At 33.0% G+C, this 17,537-nt stretch overlaps 2 protein-coding genes and 1 pseudogene across 4 annotated transcripts; 2 read left to right on the top strand and 1 right to left on the bottom strand.

Annotated features, from left to right (window-relative positions):
- Positions 1–1,262: 1,262 nt before the first annotated feature.
- LOC129286358 (anthocyanidin reductase ((2S)-flavan-3-ol-forming)-like) lies at positions 1,263–6,337 on the top strand (annotated as a pseudogene).
- Positions 4,100–14,338, bottom strand: LOC129285830 (calcium/calmodulin-regulated receptor-like kinase 1). 3 transcript variants are annotated; one of them, XM_054921753.1, is made up of 9 exons: positions 14,169–14,338; positions 13,179–13,540; positions 10,097–10,250; positions 9,015–9,141; positions 8,295–8,386; positions 8,121–8,192; positions 7,834–8,037; positions 7,064–7,389; positions 4,100–4,199 (listed from the first exon to the last, which is right to left on the bottom strand). In XM_054921753.1, exons 2-8 carry the CDS (start codon positions 13,487–13,489, stop codon positions 7,066–7,068), a joined length of 1,284 nt encoding a protein of 427 aa, XP_054777728.1. In that variant the 5' UTR covers positions 13,490–13,540; positions 14,169–14,338; the 3' UTR covers positions 4,100–4,199; positions 7,064–7,065. The 3 variants fall into 3 exon arrangements, with proteins under 3 accessions (XP_054777728.1, XP_054777727.1, XP_054777729.1); XM_054921752.1 differs by lacking the exon at positions 4,100–4,199 and having other exon boundaries at positions 6,451–7,389; XM_054921754.1 differs by lacking the exon at positions 4,100–4,199 and having other exon boundaries at positions 6,451–7,389; positions 13,179–13,555.
- A 1,814-nt stretch (positions 14,339–16,152) lies between these two features.
- LOC129285753 (uncharacterized) lies at positions 16,153–17,440 on the top strand. The gene is made up of 2 exons (XM_054921621.1): positions 16,153–16,537; positions 16,813–17,440. Exons 1-2 carry the CDS (start codon positions 16,440–16,442, stop codon positions 17,438–17,440), a joined length of 726 nt encoding a protein of 241 aa, XP_054777596.1. The 5' UTR covers positions 16,153–16,439.
- The last annotated feature ends 97 nt before the right edge of the window (positions 17,441–17,537 follow it).

A 17,537-nucleotide genomic window follows, 5' to 3' on the forward strand; every position in this document is an offset into this window, starting at 1 on the left:
TTATTACTTTTTTTTTAAAAAAATAATACATTATAATTTTAATTGTCATTATTAAGGTACTTATATAAAATATTTAATGAAGATACAATTATAAAGATGTAAATTTTTTTTTGGAAATATATAGGCTTTAACTAATATTTTTTAAAAATCTTGAATTAATTAGCAATGTCTGTGATTCAGGAAAGTATAATAGACTTTGAACATCTTCATCTACTAATATTGGAATTTGATTCCTATATATAAAACTGTTGGTGCCGTTTTGAGATCACCTTGCGTCGCGTCGCGTCGCGTCGTGCCTCTTTGGTGATTGTCAGGTGCACCGGAGAATTTATATCGCTGTCATTAATTAATTATTATTTTATTAATATAAATTTTATTATCTGTTTATATTATTTTCTTCATACTCTTGTTTATTTCTAACTGTTATTTTTTTTTATTTGAATGAAGTTTTCAATACTCATTAAAAAAATAATAATATGTTTTTGCTTTAAAATATTGGTGATTAAAAACAATTTATAAAATATCATAGTTTTTTTGTATTGAATGATAAATTTGTATTTATATGATTGTTATTAATGATAATTTTTAGATATTTTTTTCATTTGTTTAATATGAAAAGCTATTTTAATTGATAAAAATTAATAAAATTATATTTTTTTCTTAAATTATATTATCTATAAATAATAAGAACAATATTGCTCAACTAAAAAAATGATAGCATCGTCATGTGTGTTAAAAATTAAAATTACAATGTTACCCCTCCTTAAATTGTGCTAAAAAATAATAAAATTATTTTCTCCCATATTATGTGTCATGTCATGTGTATTGTATTAATATTACATGGCAATAACTATATTTATAAAATAATAGTTAATTAATGGTAGGGTTTTGAAAAACAAAATAAAAAGATTAGGGAGATTAATTTTAAACATTAAATGATGCGGGAGGACATATGTAATTACTTCAAAATTTAGATGAGTTTTATGTATTTTAGCTTAGCTTATTAAAAAATTTTGTTTCTTTAGTTTTAACTCATTATAACTTAATTGCTTAAGTTTAAACTTAGTCTCTATAGTTTTGACTTAATTTATAAATTCTAACTTAATGCAACTCAATCCTTATAATTTTATAAAATTAAAACATTAGTTGCTAAATTTCAAGAAATACTTTTGGTCCTTACAATTTTATTTTAAAAATATAGGGAGATATTTTAAATGATCAAATTTATAAAGACTAGTAAAAATTGCATTGGGTCAAAGTACATGGCGCGATACGGATTAAAAACTGTAATCTCCTATCCTTTTCTAAGTCACATTTTACAAGATTTTTTTAATCCTTTATATAAGTTATTTTCTCATGGTTTTTGTAACCTTTAATATACAATTCAAAAAAATGCCCTCTTAATAAATTCTAAAAAGAAGTACAGTATTTTAATTTTGAGAAAAACTCTTCCTACATATTAAATCACTCTTTTTTAAATGTAAGGACAAAATTAAAAAGTAATTTACTTTTAAGATAATTTTATTATTATTAACTTTTTTTAGTTTTGGTGAATTAGTTAAAAATGACTTATAAAAAGAATTGAGAGAATAAGGATTAAGTTACCCCAAATTAAAATTCAAAGACTAAGGTTGAACTTAATCAAAACTATAAGTAAATTCAAAGACTAAGGTCGAACTTAATCAAAACTATAAGTAAATGATTAATTTTATTTATTTAAATTATTATTTATGTTAAAAATAAAAAATAAAATATCAAATCATCAAAATTTCTCGTTGTGTATTTATTTTATTTTATTGAAAAAATCCCATAAAATCTGTATCGTATGCCTGACAATATCTACTTCTAATCCCAATGACGTATAAGTGAGGAATAAGTGAAAGAGGGGTAGATGGATGCAGCTGTCTTTGATTGAAATGAAAATAACTTCTTCAGCTTTGAGTGGTTGGTAGGCCGCAAACCATAACTCACATGCAGATCACGTGCTTACCTGCTCCTTTATTTTGGAATGCACCTTAGAAGCCATGATTCATCAATCATAGACGTTACCTAATAAGAAATGTATTCTATTTAAGTGCCAAATTGTAACCTCCACTTTCCATCTAGCATTCATATATTACACCTGATCAGAGTCACAGAGAGAGAGAGAGAGAGAGAGAGAGAGAGAGAGAGATTTTGTCTGGTGATCTGTTCATACTATTCTCTCGAGAGACAATGATGAAGAAGGCGTGTGTCATTGGTGGGTCCGGTTTGTAGCCTCCATTCTCATCAAACACTTGCTTCTCAAGGGCTATTCCGTCAATACCACTGTTAGAGATCCAGGTCTCTCTCTCTCTCTCTCTCTATATATATATATATATATATATCATGTAGGCACACACGCACACGCCCTTTATGTCATTTCATGTGTGTAGATGGAATTTGATGTCAATCTAGCTACTGTCAAATTACCATCATGTGGTTTTTATATATCTCCACAGACACAGCTTGATGTGAATATACTGTTTATAGTTTTTAAATAATATGACTGTTTTTTCCTACATATATATAATTTACTAATTTTAGGCCTTCCATATTTTAGTATTATACATTGATATGATTATTCCTCTTTCTTATCTCATCACCACAAAAGTGACCTAAAATATCTGTACAATTTATGGGATTTAATTAATGCTCTTGCTCTCCTCCTCACGTGTTACCATCAGAAATTATTAAGCAGATGAGGGGGAAAAAAAAAAGACACTAGAATAGCCTTCTGTTTTGGGATCACATGAGATATTTCTATAAATGTAACTGTTTTTATTGTAAAAATTTTGGTACAGATCTATTTCTGTGCAGTGAAGAACTCTTGAATGGCCTTTGCTTAAACAAATCCAAGCCTTTCTTCAGAGACAGTAACCAAAGATAGCATAAATTAAGGGTAAAAAAAAAAAACTTGTTTTTGAATCATAGTTCTGAATTGAGTGTTTTGTGCAGGTAATCCTAAAAAGATATCCCACCTAGTGGCACTTAAGAATCTGGGAGAGTTGGAAATATTTGGAGCAGATTTAACAGAAGAGGACAAGTTTGATGCACCTATAGCAGACTGTGATCTGGTCTTCCATGTTGCTACTCCTGTCAACTTTGCTTCTCAAGATCCTGAGGTATAATCATCTACACGCGTGTGCGTGCTCAAACATGTTATTTATGCTCCATCCAATTAAAAATAAAAAAAAACAGAGTTACATTATTTTAATCTTATGTGACTCGGTTTATTTTTACTGGAGAGAGCATAAGTGATGTATTGGACTGGGTGAACCTAAGAATTTCTCCTAGTAGCTAATACATGATTTATGTTTCTGTGAATTCCTATGAAAGAATGACATGATCAAGCCAGCAATCCGAGGAGTTGAGAATGTGTTGAAAGCATGTGCAAGAGCAAAATCAGTAAAAAGAGTGATAATGACTTCTTCAGCAGCTGCTGTAACTATAAACACACTCAATGGGACTGGTTTGGTTATGGATGAAAGCAATTGGACTGATACTGAGTTCTTGACCACAGCAAAGCCACCTACTTGGGTAAGATCAGACCCATTTCACTATTGCCTTCACTGGGAATGAATTATCTGGAGTTGAGAATTTGTGAACTTCATGAAATTTTTTTTTTTTAAAGAAGGGAGAGAAGAATTTATATTTTATAAAAAATTATAAAATATATAAAAATGCTAAAAAGGAAAACATAGAAATTTGTAAATATCAATTTCAGAGAATGTAAGCCTGTCGTCATCAACCTTTTTCTTCAATACCAGTGGATCCTCTGAAGTTGAAGTTGATGAAGTTGAGAATAAGGTACTGGTATTCATATGTACTACTAGTATTTTGCGTTCAACTTTACAAGTTTTCTAGATTCTTCACTTGAGAGGATTTGAATCTTAATATTTTGAGCTTGAAGAAGTTTTTGTTTTCTTGATACTTTATCCAAAGTTTCTTCGATCAAGTAGTTGAAAATTGGATTTATTTTGAAATTAAATGTTCAGGGATATCCTGTGTCCAAAACAGTAGCTGAGAAAGCTGCATGGAAATTTGCTGAAGAAAATAACATTGATCTCATCACTGTGATACCAAGTCTCATGGCTGGTCCTTCTCTCACTCCAGACATCCCAAGCAGTGCCAATCTAGCCATGTCCCTAATTACAGGTCCAAAACTTCATATCATCAACCTGAAAATTAAAGAGCTGTTTACATTAGATGAATTCTAGCTCGGATACACTGGGAAAAAATTATTTTTTAACATGCATATTAAAATAAAACATTGGCAAGACTATTTCAAGCCATACATTTGTTTCAGCTTGAGAGAGATAGACACAGACAGGTGGATTTGACATGCATATTAAAACAGGCCATGTCTTATTGCATATTTTCTTGAAATTTTTTTAGACTTAAAGTTGACTGTTATAAAAGAACAAAATTGCACTGGGTTTGAAAGATTATATGTTTCACGGTTCATAATTTTTTTTTTTAAAATATCCATAGCTTCCTCGTGAATACTTTTGGGACAAAAATGCATTTTTACCCTTTCACATATGTGTTGGTATACTAAGGATAGGTACAAATCAAGTCAACAAGTTAGTCTACGTGCTCCTACTTTTTTTTTTAAAATATGCACAAACATTTTAGGTTCTATTCAAAACTAAATCTGACACAACCCTATGATATGTTGATGACTAAATTGGTCTATTAGTCTCTGATGGATTATGGGCACTGATTGATGTTTAAAACTTGCAGGAAATGAGTTTCTGATAAATGGATTGAAAGGGATGCAAAAGCTGTCAGGTTCAATAAACATCACTCATGTAGAAGATGTTTGCAGAGCACATATATTTTTAGCTGAGAAAGAATCAGCTTCTGGGAGATACAATTGCTGTGTTCATAACACAAGTGTTCCTGAGCTTGCCAACTTCCTTCACAAAAGATACCCTCAGTACAATATTCCAGCTGAGTAAGCTTCTGCTCCCAACATTCAAGTTATTTGTTTCTTTTGTTTTTTTTTTAAATCCTCCTTTTTTTGGAAGTTGTTTATATAGCCATTTGACTAAGTTAGGTTTGAATACTGTGGAGCTCAATTGGAGGTAAATCTCCTCAAACCATTTTCTGCATTTGCATAGATTCGAGCCTAAGACTTTGTATTTAAGCGATTATAGCCCTTTTTAAGACCAACGCATGTAGATTTTTCTCATGAATCTTGGTATAGGATAAAGATTTAAAATGCCCATCATTTATTTAATTTAGAAATAAATGGATGAGCAGCTCAAGTAATGGGATTTTAAAATTTATTTATTTTCATTAATAGTTAAATGTTAATTCTTGTCATTGAAAAGTTGCAATTTTCAAGTGTTTTTGAGATAGAGAAGAAGAAATGATTTTTTTTTTTAATTTTAAATATCAACCATACACTAAAGTTGAAATCATAATTTTACTCAGTTCTTAGGATCTGAGCAGAAGTCAGACCACATCAATAAATTAGTTGTCTACCTGCCAATTCAAATTAAAAATAGGACCATTCATTCATTTACAAGATTGCACATGGTACACACATGTTTTCTTGGACCACTTGTATCATATTCAGATGACTATTTCCTTTTAATTTTTATTTTATTTTAAAGTATAATACAGAATAATTGTTTTTAACTACCGATTTTTTTTTTAAAAAAAATTCGATTTAAATAAAAAAAATTAAATTTTAGGCCCCATATTAAATTTAAATTATTTGAAAGGAATATGCACTACAAGTCTTTTCCCCGAATGTAGAAGATCTATGCTCTCTGAATGAGTCACCCAACTTGATCCTGAGAAATTATTTGGTTTTACTTTTAAATGCGTTCAAAGAAAATCTCATAATATTCTTGTGTTTTAAGTCCATCATGACACCGTTCAACTGCTCTTTCTCTCTGTTTTTTCTTAAAAACATTCTTCAACATTTGTATTTATGAACTTTCTTTTTCTTTTGCACATGTAGATTTGCTGATTGCCCCTCCAAGCCCAAGTTAGTGTTCTCTTCGGAGAAGCTCATCAAAGAAGGGTTTGAATTCACGTTTGGGATTGAAGAAATCTATGACCAGACTGTGGAATATTTCAAGACTAAGGGGGTTCTGAAGAATTGAATGCTGACATATTTGAAGTTAATCTTGCAGAATCTCAGCTTATCATGTAATAACAATCTGGTTTGTGAAGTTCAATATGATATATGCATTGAGCTATTAATTTCAGGTTGAAGTAATTAAGTTCATCTCCTATTGTAACTTTTGATATAATCTAAGTTAAAAAGCAGAGCTCTAGATAGGAATATGCCATTTAAAAAGCATTTTCATTTCTAAGCTTTAATTTCTTATCCAAAATGCAATTGAATCAAAATGATCAAACTTCACAAAAATAAAAAATTCCTACAAAATCACACACACACACACACAAAATAACCCCCTTCACTCCACTCCACTTGATTCGTTCTCCAACAAATGTAAAAAATGAAGCAAAACAGATTTTGGTTCAGGGACAGCTAAACAAAACCAGTATAATTATGTTGTAACTATTCTATTACTGTCAAGAATCAAAGCTTACCCAAAGCTTTTCCTCCAAACAACTTAAATAAAAGAAGAAAAAACTATACATGAGCAAAAATTATCAAATCTGGTAATCCCAATCCAAACTTTACCCGTGGTTTAGATGGGGAGACAAGAAGAAAAGAATACTATGAGGGAAAATGGCCTTGGCAGTTTTCTCTCCCTTCTATTTTCCTCCCAACTTTCCTTCCATCCAAACCAAGAAAGTAGCTCTCCTGCATTTGTGCAGTAAAACCATTTAAAGAGAGACTGACACAACAAAATATGAGTGTGAATGATTCCTGAACGGCTGAACCCGAGGTTATATGCCCGTTATCTCTTTACTTCCTATGATACATTCACTAAAGTAAATGTAGAGAATCTAAGTCCTTATAATAATCCAAGATAACACTAGATATCTACATATAATAAGAAAAAAAGGGTATACAAAACAAATATTTACAGATATCCAAAATCACACCACATACCATCATCGGCTATGCAATCTGTGCAACAAGATTGAGCGCTCTGTGGATGAAAATTCCTGGATTTTTAGACGTTCCACTTCAATGGAAACTTCATTTACTGCAGCAGGAGACTGTGTATTATCATCTCTACAATAATGCTGCTTCTTATAGAGCTGAGATAATGATCCAGCAATGTCCCTCATGGAAGGTCGGTCTCTGGATGCTTCACTGACACATTTCAAAGCAAGACAAGCCATATCATTAAGCCTAGGCACATCATATTTTCCATTAAGCTGTGAATCCACAATTTCTTCCCATCCAACCTTACTCTCGGCTTCCATGGCTGCCTAATTAATCATCAAGAAGAGATCTTATGGCAATACTGCTACAATATTTACCAGTTATAGATGTGTACAAGATAAAAATCTTGCGACTTTCAATGCAGTTCAAACTTCGAAGGCACAGAGCTTAAGCTATTGTCAGTACCTTCTACATCAAATGCTTATCTAATTAGAACAATTAACATCTACATATCAATATATAAGATAAAATCTATAGTAAGTCGGGCTATTTATAATTTATGGATGGTACAACTCATTTGTCAAACTTTGTACACGAAAAAAAATGTGTTTTTTGTAGCATAGTATTGCCTGGTTGACTATTTTAAGATTTTTCATGTGTTAATGACAGCAAACAACTAAAAACTGTATCTATGTCTTTTACCCCCAAAATATCATACATGCATAAGCACATTGACATGAACTCACAACCAACGTAGTGCTAGCACTCACTAGTTTCACATATTCCATCATGCCCTGCTGTGGATTCCTGCCAGTAATCAATTCAAAGAGTAGCACACCAAAACTATAAACATCACTTTTCTTGGTAAAAGTTTTTGTTGACACGTATTCAGGATCAAGATAGCCAAAAGTTCCTTTGACATTAGATGAACGGGTTTTAATCATCTCTGGTCTCGAAAGCCCAAAGTCAGTTACCTGCTAAGCAAATAATACATGTTGAGGTGTTGTATTAAAAGAAAAAATTTGAAGCATTATTTTCATAGAAACAAGGATCATGCCTTGGCTCTCATAAACTGGTCCAGCAGTGTGTTGGAAGATTTAATGTCACGGTGCACAACAGGTGGAGAAGCCTGAAATACGAAGTTCATTGAATAAGAAACCAAAATTAAACCGATTACACACAAAAATGATTTGTACAAACTCCAACTATAAGAAACAAGCATATTATATACCCCATAATGCAGATATTCAAGTGCCCTTGCAACATCTAGTGCTATCCGAAGTCTTGCATCCCAATCTAATGCCTCCTGATTTTTGCCTAAACCTTCAACACATAAAACAGTTATAAAGAGTTCAAACAAATCTTAAGTAACTGATTCATGGGGAATAAGGAGTTATGGAGATATTTTTTTTCAGCTCTTAGAAGCAAAACTGAAATTTGTAATTCCAAGTGAAAAAGCTTCTTTGAATAGGCAATAAATGGTCAAGTGACAGTAGGTTTAAGTTATTGAAAATCAGGCCAACATATAACCATCCAGTCTTTTCTTTTTATTTTTTTCTTTTTGGTTACATATAACCACCCAGTCTAATTACATCTTGTAGTGGTTTTCAATTTATTAGTGAAAAGCATATAGTGGTTTGAGGCCACAAATTGATTCATGAACGGCAAGAGGAGACCACAACGTCTAACACGACTCTGTTCCTTCAGAAATGTACAAATATACTCTGCTAAGATAGTCTATTTTCACAAAAATCACAAACCAATTTAACTTTTTTCAAACAATTGTTATATAAATTGAAAAAATTGTACATGCTTTTTTAAATTCAAATTACTTTGGGTTAACCAGATTTCTGTGGAGACCAAAGGAAGAAACCAATATACTCTCTAAAGAATAATACCTATTCAGAAAATATTGAAAAGAATTCTGCTAAAGAGTTGCTCTCATTCTAACCATATAAGTGAGAGGCGAGGTTGCCATTGCTCATATAAGCATAAAGGAGCATATGCTGTCCTCTTTCTGCAGTATACCCCACCAAATCCACCAGGTGTTTGTGATGTAACCTTCCAAGTAACAAGACCTGTTAACAGGAAAGGAAAGTGTAAGACAGGCTTTTGTCCTTAATTTTAAAAGAAATAGCACCGCTTTATCACAAATGTCATTAGCTTTTAGTGAGTTGGTTTAACTAAGTAGTGATTTTCTGGGCTATAGGAGCGAGGTGTAGTAGGACTCATATATTAGGAAGTAGTAGTTTTATACTAGGAAGAAGTAATGCACAGGATGGAAGTTAACAACATTCAATACACAATATGAGAATAAATAATCAGATTTATCCTCCTTTATCTTCACCCTGTTTCTGAATAGTCTATTGTTTTCACTTGCGACATTTTTGAATCATAACTTTCCAAATTCATCTCCCTTTAACTCTTAAATCCTTGTTTAAAATATAGGCGTGAGAAAAAGTTTGAGTACATGTTACTGCAAATGAAAAGGGTAGCAAAGCAGAATACCAAGATTGCAATAGAAATAAAGAACAAGAACTGATTGTATACAAAAACAAAAGCCTGCACAAGTGTGTGTATGCACAAATATCCTGAAAACTTTTCAATTCCAATATGAAGATTCCTTTTAGATTAAATGATGCGTTTCCTCCCACCATATCAATTATGAAGTGCAGTTTCTAGGAAAGATAACAGGGAAAGGACCGATCAACTGATATTCTGAGGTATATACAAGGCCAACAAAAGAACAATTGGTTAAAGTTCTCATTTAAATCAACAAGGGCAAACAAGGAGATATATCAACCGCACAGTTTTTCAAGTTAAGTTAATTCCTGACGTAATGTTTAGTTCTTCTCCAACACATTTCCTGTGGGCAAAGAGCCAATCGTATTAACCTTGTAAAGGATCCCCATCTGAAGCCTACTCACATATTTAATTACCATTGCCATTCAAAGAGGCATTTCACCATTCCATACATCAGCACTCTTGTGGACTAAAAAAGTATTAAAACTGTAAGCACAAAATCAAAATTACCTCAGTCAAAAACTCCTTCTCTCCATGTCTTGAATTATTACCAAGAACTTTAACAGCAACTGTTTCACCAGTGAGCATCTGAGCTTTGTAAACGGAACCAAATGCTCCACGACCTATGATGGTTGTGAAATTAGAAGTTGCCTTCTGCATGTATCTGGACATGAAATCACAAGATCACGATGCAAAAAAAGAAATATATAATATTGACAAGCATGGGAGATGATATCTAGGGACAAAACCATTGAGTCAACAATAAGTGAAAAGGGCTGGTACACCCAATTTAGGACCAAAAACAAAAAACATCATAAACTTAGAATACTTGAGGTGAAAATGAATGCTAATTAAACTTTGCTGCAACCTAGTAAGTTTAACAATTCAATCTTTTTTGGGGCTACTTCTCCTATTATTCATCTTTCATAATAAGTTCTGCATTAGAGAAACTGCGTAACTTTTCTTTCCAATTTCACTGTCTATAATTTCTGAACAATGTCATTTCTTTTTGTCGACTGAAGCTAACTCTGCATTTAGGTCAGCAACTTTTTGCCAACTGTCATTTCTTTTCTTTCTTGCTTTATTACACATCAACCATAATATTCTCAAACAATTATTCTCATAATAGTACTCATTTGCAAAATTCTTTTTTCCGTTTCATCTGTATGTGTTATGATTTTTATGGTAGAGTTCAGGAACCTAGGGTTCTGCTAAAACAGGAAACCGTTATGAGGTTCTTTTCTACTTTTCAAGGAAATTAATATATGACATATCCATGTCATTAAGAGCTGCACTTAACAAAAAACTGAGGTTGGCATGAACTGCACCATAGCAAGCTTGATTCAAACTATGCAACTTCAGGCAAAATACAAGCATTATTAAAGAATAAGTGTAACTACGAAGAGGAACACACCCTTCTAAATATAAGACCATGTAAGAGAGGAAGAGGAAGAGAAGGGAGCATCACCAAAAAAATCAAGTTCAAGACATTAACTGAACCAAAAGTATATAGCCATTGTAGATGGGCAACCAACAAGTATTAACAAACAAATAACTTAGCGTGTGTTTGATTTTCAGTTTACATCTAACAAGTGCACATTTAAGGGATCTAACTATTTGTTAGATTTGGCAAAAGCACATCCCAAATGTAGTTTGAATATGCTTTTGGCAATTGGCAGTTACCCAAATGGGCCCTTAATAGGCCAACAATCATAATCCCAATAAGAAATAGAGGTTCTACTTTAGTAAAGACAGTGACCATTTAAAAACTGTAATCAAACAACTAATAATACTCCACTTAAAACAAATTAGTAATCCATACAATAATGACATAATAGCATACCCTATATTCATTTTCCACACCCCATTTTCATTATCCATAATCCATCACCATCTCCTACAACAACAAAACAGAGCAAGACAATTGCATAACCTCTGTAAATCTGAAAGAGCCAAAGCATCCATGTCATCCTCTTTAAGTCCTTCCAAATTTTTGTACACAAATAGCCTATTCCCTCCATATTGCAGTTACTTTTAAATTAACCCGTAAGTCCCCTATGACTCGGCTTTTGAGCTTATTTCTAATGGGCAATTGAGTAGAAAATAACCCTGAAGGAACAACAGCAAACCATGCATTGAGTTGTAACTATAATATTGATGGGTACTCAACTGGTATGAAGAACCTTCCCTCAAAAGCTAATCATTAAGATGGGATAGAAACTCACACATGTTGGAGATTTAGGCATCCCACACTACCTGAATCTTGGCCTCCTTGTATTGCTGAGTGCTAATATTCTACCTGCTGCATTTTGTGACAATAATACTTTAGTAAGTGGCCCTTTTTGACCCCTTCAACCAGCTAGGGTTTAGTACCAATTGATGGATACTTAAGTGAGATGGGGCATCCTCCCTAAAAAAGCTAGCCATTGATATGGGAGAACAAACTTACTTAAATGCCCCATTGAACATCCTACACTACTCAATTTGGAAATCAGGAATCCCATACTACCTAATTTGCCATCATATACTAAGAAGAATAAAAAGAGGATGCATCCATGTAGCCTTGAGAAAGGAATATAGCCCTTGACATAGAGACAGATGAACTGGGGGGAGGGGGGCTAAAATGCAGGAAAAAAATTGTGCAAAAGTTGCTTAAAAATCTAAATAAAATGTTGATTCCCTGCATTGTTTCACTCTTTTTTGCATTGCAAGTTGTCCTTCACAACCTAACTTTTGAGCTTACATGCAGTGGACCAGAAGGCAATTTTCCAAGAGTAGCAAGAAATACATGAAGCCAGATGAACAGGAAAAAATTAAAATAATTCATTTGAAAGTTGCTGGACAACTCTTAATTTCTTAATCATACAGAATGTTCAGTAAATTTCCAAATGAAGAGATATCATTTATTTATCAAATTGAAATCATAATTCGTATGTTCAAACTTTAAAAAACTAGATAACTTTATAAGGAAGGGAATTTTCATCCCTTTAGAAGCTTGTCAGCGGTTGCTGGAGCTCTGTATAAAACCTCCTTCCAGAATTCATAAACACTGCCATTTTCAGAATTTTATGGCATTTAATCATCTTGTGTCCTTAACCTTGATTAATCCTTCTGAAGCTAAAATATAAGAGACATGTAGATAAAAATTATGAAACACGAAGAAAAATATTCTATTTCAAAAATTAGTTGGAGGCAATCACACAGCAGGAACAAAAAGCAATTAAAAATATGCTAAAATAAAAGCACAACAAGTACTTTTACGAGTTCAAACTTCTATAGCATACCAACATTTACCAAAAATTCTCCTCTTCCCCTCCTCAATCTCCTGTTTTTCCTAACTTACCTATAACGGACTTAGAAGGAAAACATATTTGAGGGTATGCTGACAAAAGAATACCTTAGTTGGAGAAAAATAAAGTCAACAGCGGATGAAAAAATTAGCAATAAATGTTAATATTAGCATGTTCATTATCTTAAATTTCATGAACATGAGCGACAGAAAGCAAATAACATTATGCACTTAGTAGAAGAATGTCTAGACAGCATCAAATATGCAGCATACAAGGGGAAAAAAAACACTAAAACAACATACCTGTAAGAATATTTTGGAATTCCGCATGCAGAACCAACATCCTTCCTCTTAAGTCCTTCCAACCAAAGAGGCATGTCACTCCAGTCAGATGATACGGCTGACTCCAGCTCCACATTTGAGCTTGACAATGATCTGCCATGATCAACTACCTTGACACGAACAGGAATGTTTCCTGCTTGCTGGGAGCTTCTCTTTGCCCGTGTATGCTTATTTTGGCACCAGAAGCAGCACACAAATGAAATTGCCACACCCACTCCAAAGACAAAGCCTACACAAGTCCCTACTATTAAGGCCAAGAGACTCCTGTTCATCTCATGCAAACTGAGACTTTATCATAGACATTTCAGCATTTTCCCATGTACCTGATAATGCACAAACTATGTTTTCATTAAAAGAGTTTTTTTTTTTTTTTTAAGGAATGGATAGTAAGGTACATTTCCTATACCATAGCATTGTTTTAACAGCAATATCTGACTAACTTGAAAGTCAAGCAATCACCATACATCAGGGGAGTGAAGAACAGAATTCTTACAAATAACAGATACAGACACAATCACTACCCAACGCAAAATAAACACATATAACGAAAGTTGCTTGATAATCACCCTGCATAAACTCTACTATAGGTGCAAATTGAGCTCAGAATACAATAATTTAAGCTCTTCCACCTAAACAATTAAACAAGGAGAAAAAAAAGAAAATTTTAAGAAAAAAGGGAATCAAACAATTTCATCATTCAAGAGAAAATAATTTTCCACGGGACCCTTCAGTCACATTACGACCATCAGAATGGAAAAAGAAAAAAACCACAAGCATCTTGTATCGAGAATCACAACTAGAATGCTATAATCAAGAAGGTCGATAGCACTAGACTGCACATTCTCTGCATTGAAACTGCAAAGAAAAATCAACAGAAGCAGAACCAACCTCATTACATCCAGAAAAATTGTAAACCATTTCAAAAGATACAAAGAGAAAGAGAAAGAGTACCCATATAGGAACGAGAAGGCAAATCGAGAGAGCCATGAATTAGAGGGAGGAAGAAGGAAGAGCATGGCGTCGTTGGCGTAGAACCGCACGGACAAACAAAGCATGGGCCTTAACGCATGCAATGATGCAAAGTGGGTCGTCTCATTTCAAAGCCGCTCAGCAGCCGAGCCGTTTCGATTTTTTTGTCTTTTGGGAATAAATGCGAAACTGTATTAATCAAATCTCAAAAGTGAATAAGGTGTCCCGCTTACTGCTAATGATGTACCTCCTCTCATCATACATCATCTTCATGACTTTGTATAAAGAAAGAGCCCCTGATAAAACTTTAAAAATTGAGAATGACAAGTAGCTCCCAAAATATTAAATTAATGATACTATCTAACAAAATATTTTAAAAAGTAAGTTAAAAATATTGATATAAATAATTATAAATTTAAAAATTTTAATTATAAATAAGTATCTAAGTATCAAATGGAAACATGAATTTTTATTATAACTGTTTAAATTAATATTTATAATTTTTTTTTAAAAAAAATTGTCAGAATCTAAATCTCATTAATTCAACTTTTGGAACTTAACTATCATTTTCCTGCACAAAAATAAATCGTTGAGTCTATAAAAAATGATTAGTATTTTTGAAGGTGACAATCAATGTTCAAATTTTCATGAGGAGAAATGTCAATATATAGTGTCCAACAGTGCTTAGGACAAGATTGCTTATAATAGGAGAATACTTATAAGGCTATAAGTACAAAAAAAAATACTCTTCTATTAAAAAATATAAGATATTTTTAATCGAATCTCATTTTTCAATAAAGTAATTACCTACTTTCAAACTAACTTATCTTTTCATATTTATTTCTATTAAACACTTTACAATAAATATAAAGTTATTATTAACAGAGATACTTTTAAAAAAAAGATAATAATTTTACCTTAAAAGACTAAAAATATATTATATTTTTTAATAAAGGGTGCAAAAATCATGTCTAATCCTAGATAAAATTGAGCTGCTAAATGTGAACGTTTGTTTGTTTCTTGCATAAAGGCAATGGAGTGAATAGAAAAATTCTTACATGAACCAAATGTACATTCATGTCTTGTCCAATAAAAACATATTATAGCATATGTTCTAAATATAAATTAATTCTCTCATTAATGATGATAGATTAAAAAAAGACAAAAAATTAAGGAGGCACCATTTTTCAAAAATAAAGTCATTAAATATAATAATACATAAGATTCTATTTAATTCAACTAGTGTGACATGATATTTTTATTATATAAAGTATGAATAACACAATGCAACAGTTTTGTACAAAAGAATTTTTAAAATATCATCGTTGTAACCATTTTTTTTCAGATTTGATTAATATAGTTTTGCATTTATTTATACAAGATCAAATGACATCTGAAGTTTTACTATTTTCATGTTTATTTTTATTTAATAAAATGTCTCAATTAAAAAAACCTTATTAATTATAATTTTAATTAAAGGGATAGTTAGAAAAACCTCATACCTTAAAATATCTAAAATATCTTATATTTTTAATATCTCATTCTTAAAATATATTTTATATTTTTTTAAAAAAAAATAATATTTTTTAAAAGTTAAAGGATGAACTCGTAATAAAGAATTCATAGCATAAAATGTTTTATTAATAAAATAAAAAAACCTTTTTTTTTTCCCCTTTATAAGCTTGGACCATGACGTAAGGTATGGGCTGCATAAAGTTAATTTTTTTTAATTTTAATAAAACATGTTGAAAATAATTATAAATAGGACCGAATGACTTACAAGAACAAATTCTCCGTGATCGGTGCAAATTTCGCAGGTGCGAGCGTCAAGATAATAATGTGAATGCGTGATAATCTCGACTTCTTTGTTGAAGTGGCAAGATGCTATTGGTAATTGGTATAGTTGGCAAACATAATAAAACCAAAAAAAAAAAAAAGCAGAGAAAATTGAAGTGTCTTAATTGGCAGAGAACCAAGTCTCGTTGCCCCACGCCCCCACCGTACCCTGCGCACCGTGAGTTCGCAGACATAGTCGAAGCCAAAAGCGAAAGAGACTTCTCTGCGCCTCTATTCTTGTGTTCGTCTCTCATTGCGCGATCCCTTGTACTCGCGGGGGTGTTCCTCTCCACTCCTCGCCCTCTCTGCGCTCCGCGTCTTGGAAAGATACAACGAGAAGAAAAGAGCGATTAGTTGACGAATTAGGCTCCGGATTGTTGTTTTTGAGAGGCGGTGGGCAAGAGGGAGGGGGAGAGAATGTCGAAGAAGAAGGTTAGTGGCAATACCATGACCCTCAAGGACTTTCATGGAGGTTCGATTCCCACTGATCTCTCTCTCCCTTCTGCGCCTGGCGTGTAAGTGCCTTTTATTGCATTTTCCGTTTGTTTGATCTTATTTGATTTAAATTCACAATTTTTTTTGGTCTACGGGATTATCCATAAATGGGTTATATCAACTATCTCAACTGATGCTCTTGTAGTAAATGCTTGGATTATTATGGTATTTGAGGGAAATTTGATCTGTTCGTTGTGATTGTTTGTTCTTTATCTATACTTTGGGTTAATAATTTTCTATCAATTTACGAACTTGAATGTGTGAAATCCTCTTGACTTTTGACCTAATTTGACAGAACCGGCAGAACTTCAGATCGTTCTGTGTATGACCGACCTTCATCATGGGGAAATCCAATGGGTCGGTCTGATCATCGGTCTCGCCCACAAACGTCCCCAGCTACTATGCATTACGATGATAAAACCCCGTTTCTTACCCACCCAGCTCAAATTGGACGGAATTTTGATGAAGATGAGCGTAAGCCACTGGATGGCATCTCAGCCCCCCGGAAAACAGTCAGTGATGATAGTGTTCGGGTCCCACCTTCTCGTGTTGAAATGAAGCCTGATTATGGAGTGGGAAGAAGTTCCATGAGTCGGCATGTGGCTCCAGTGTCTCAAAATTCTGTTGGCACTGTGAATTCCTACTCTGCTAGGCTTACTGAGGCAATTCATGTGGGAGGGAGTTCTCAACATTTAGGTGGAGTTAGTCAGGAGCAGGGAACTGCTGGGGTTTATCCAAATGTATGGGCAATGAGGAAGGAGATGGCAAGTGCTGTTGAGCCACAGCGTTCTGCTTGGTCCAGTCCTAATGCAGTTTCCAAGTTGGCTCATGCAAGTGCTATAGAGAAGGTGTCTTCTGGTAGATGGCAGTCAAAGACTGTCCCTACCAGACAGATGTTGAGGTGGTTAAATCATTTGAAGTAGAGAGTGTGGCATATGACAATGTTACTGGAAATAATGCCTTCAATAGGATGGATACTGTGGGTGAAAAGGTTTATCATGATGCAATATTAGCAAGACA

Source organism: Prosopis cineraria, unplaced genomic scaffold (assembly GCF_029017545.1).
Source record: "Prosopis cineraria cultivar Desert tree isolate PC_DT_omini unplaced genomic scaffold, ASM2901754v1 PC11, whole genome shotgun sequence".
Classification (NCBI taxonomy): Eukaryota; Viridiplantae; Streptophyta; class Magnoliopsida; order Fabales; family Fabaceae; genus Prosopis; species Prosopis cineraria.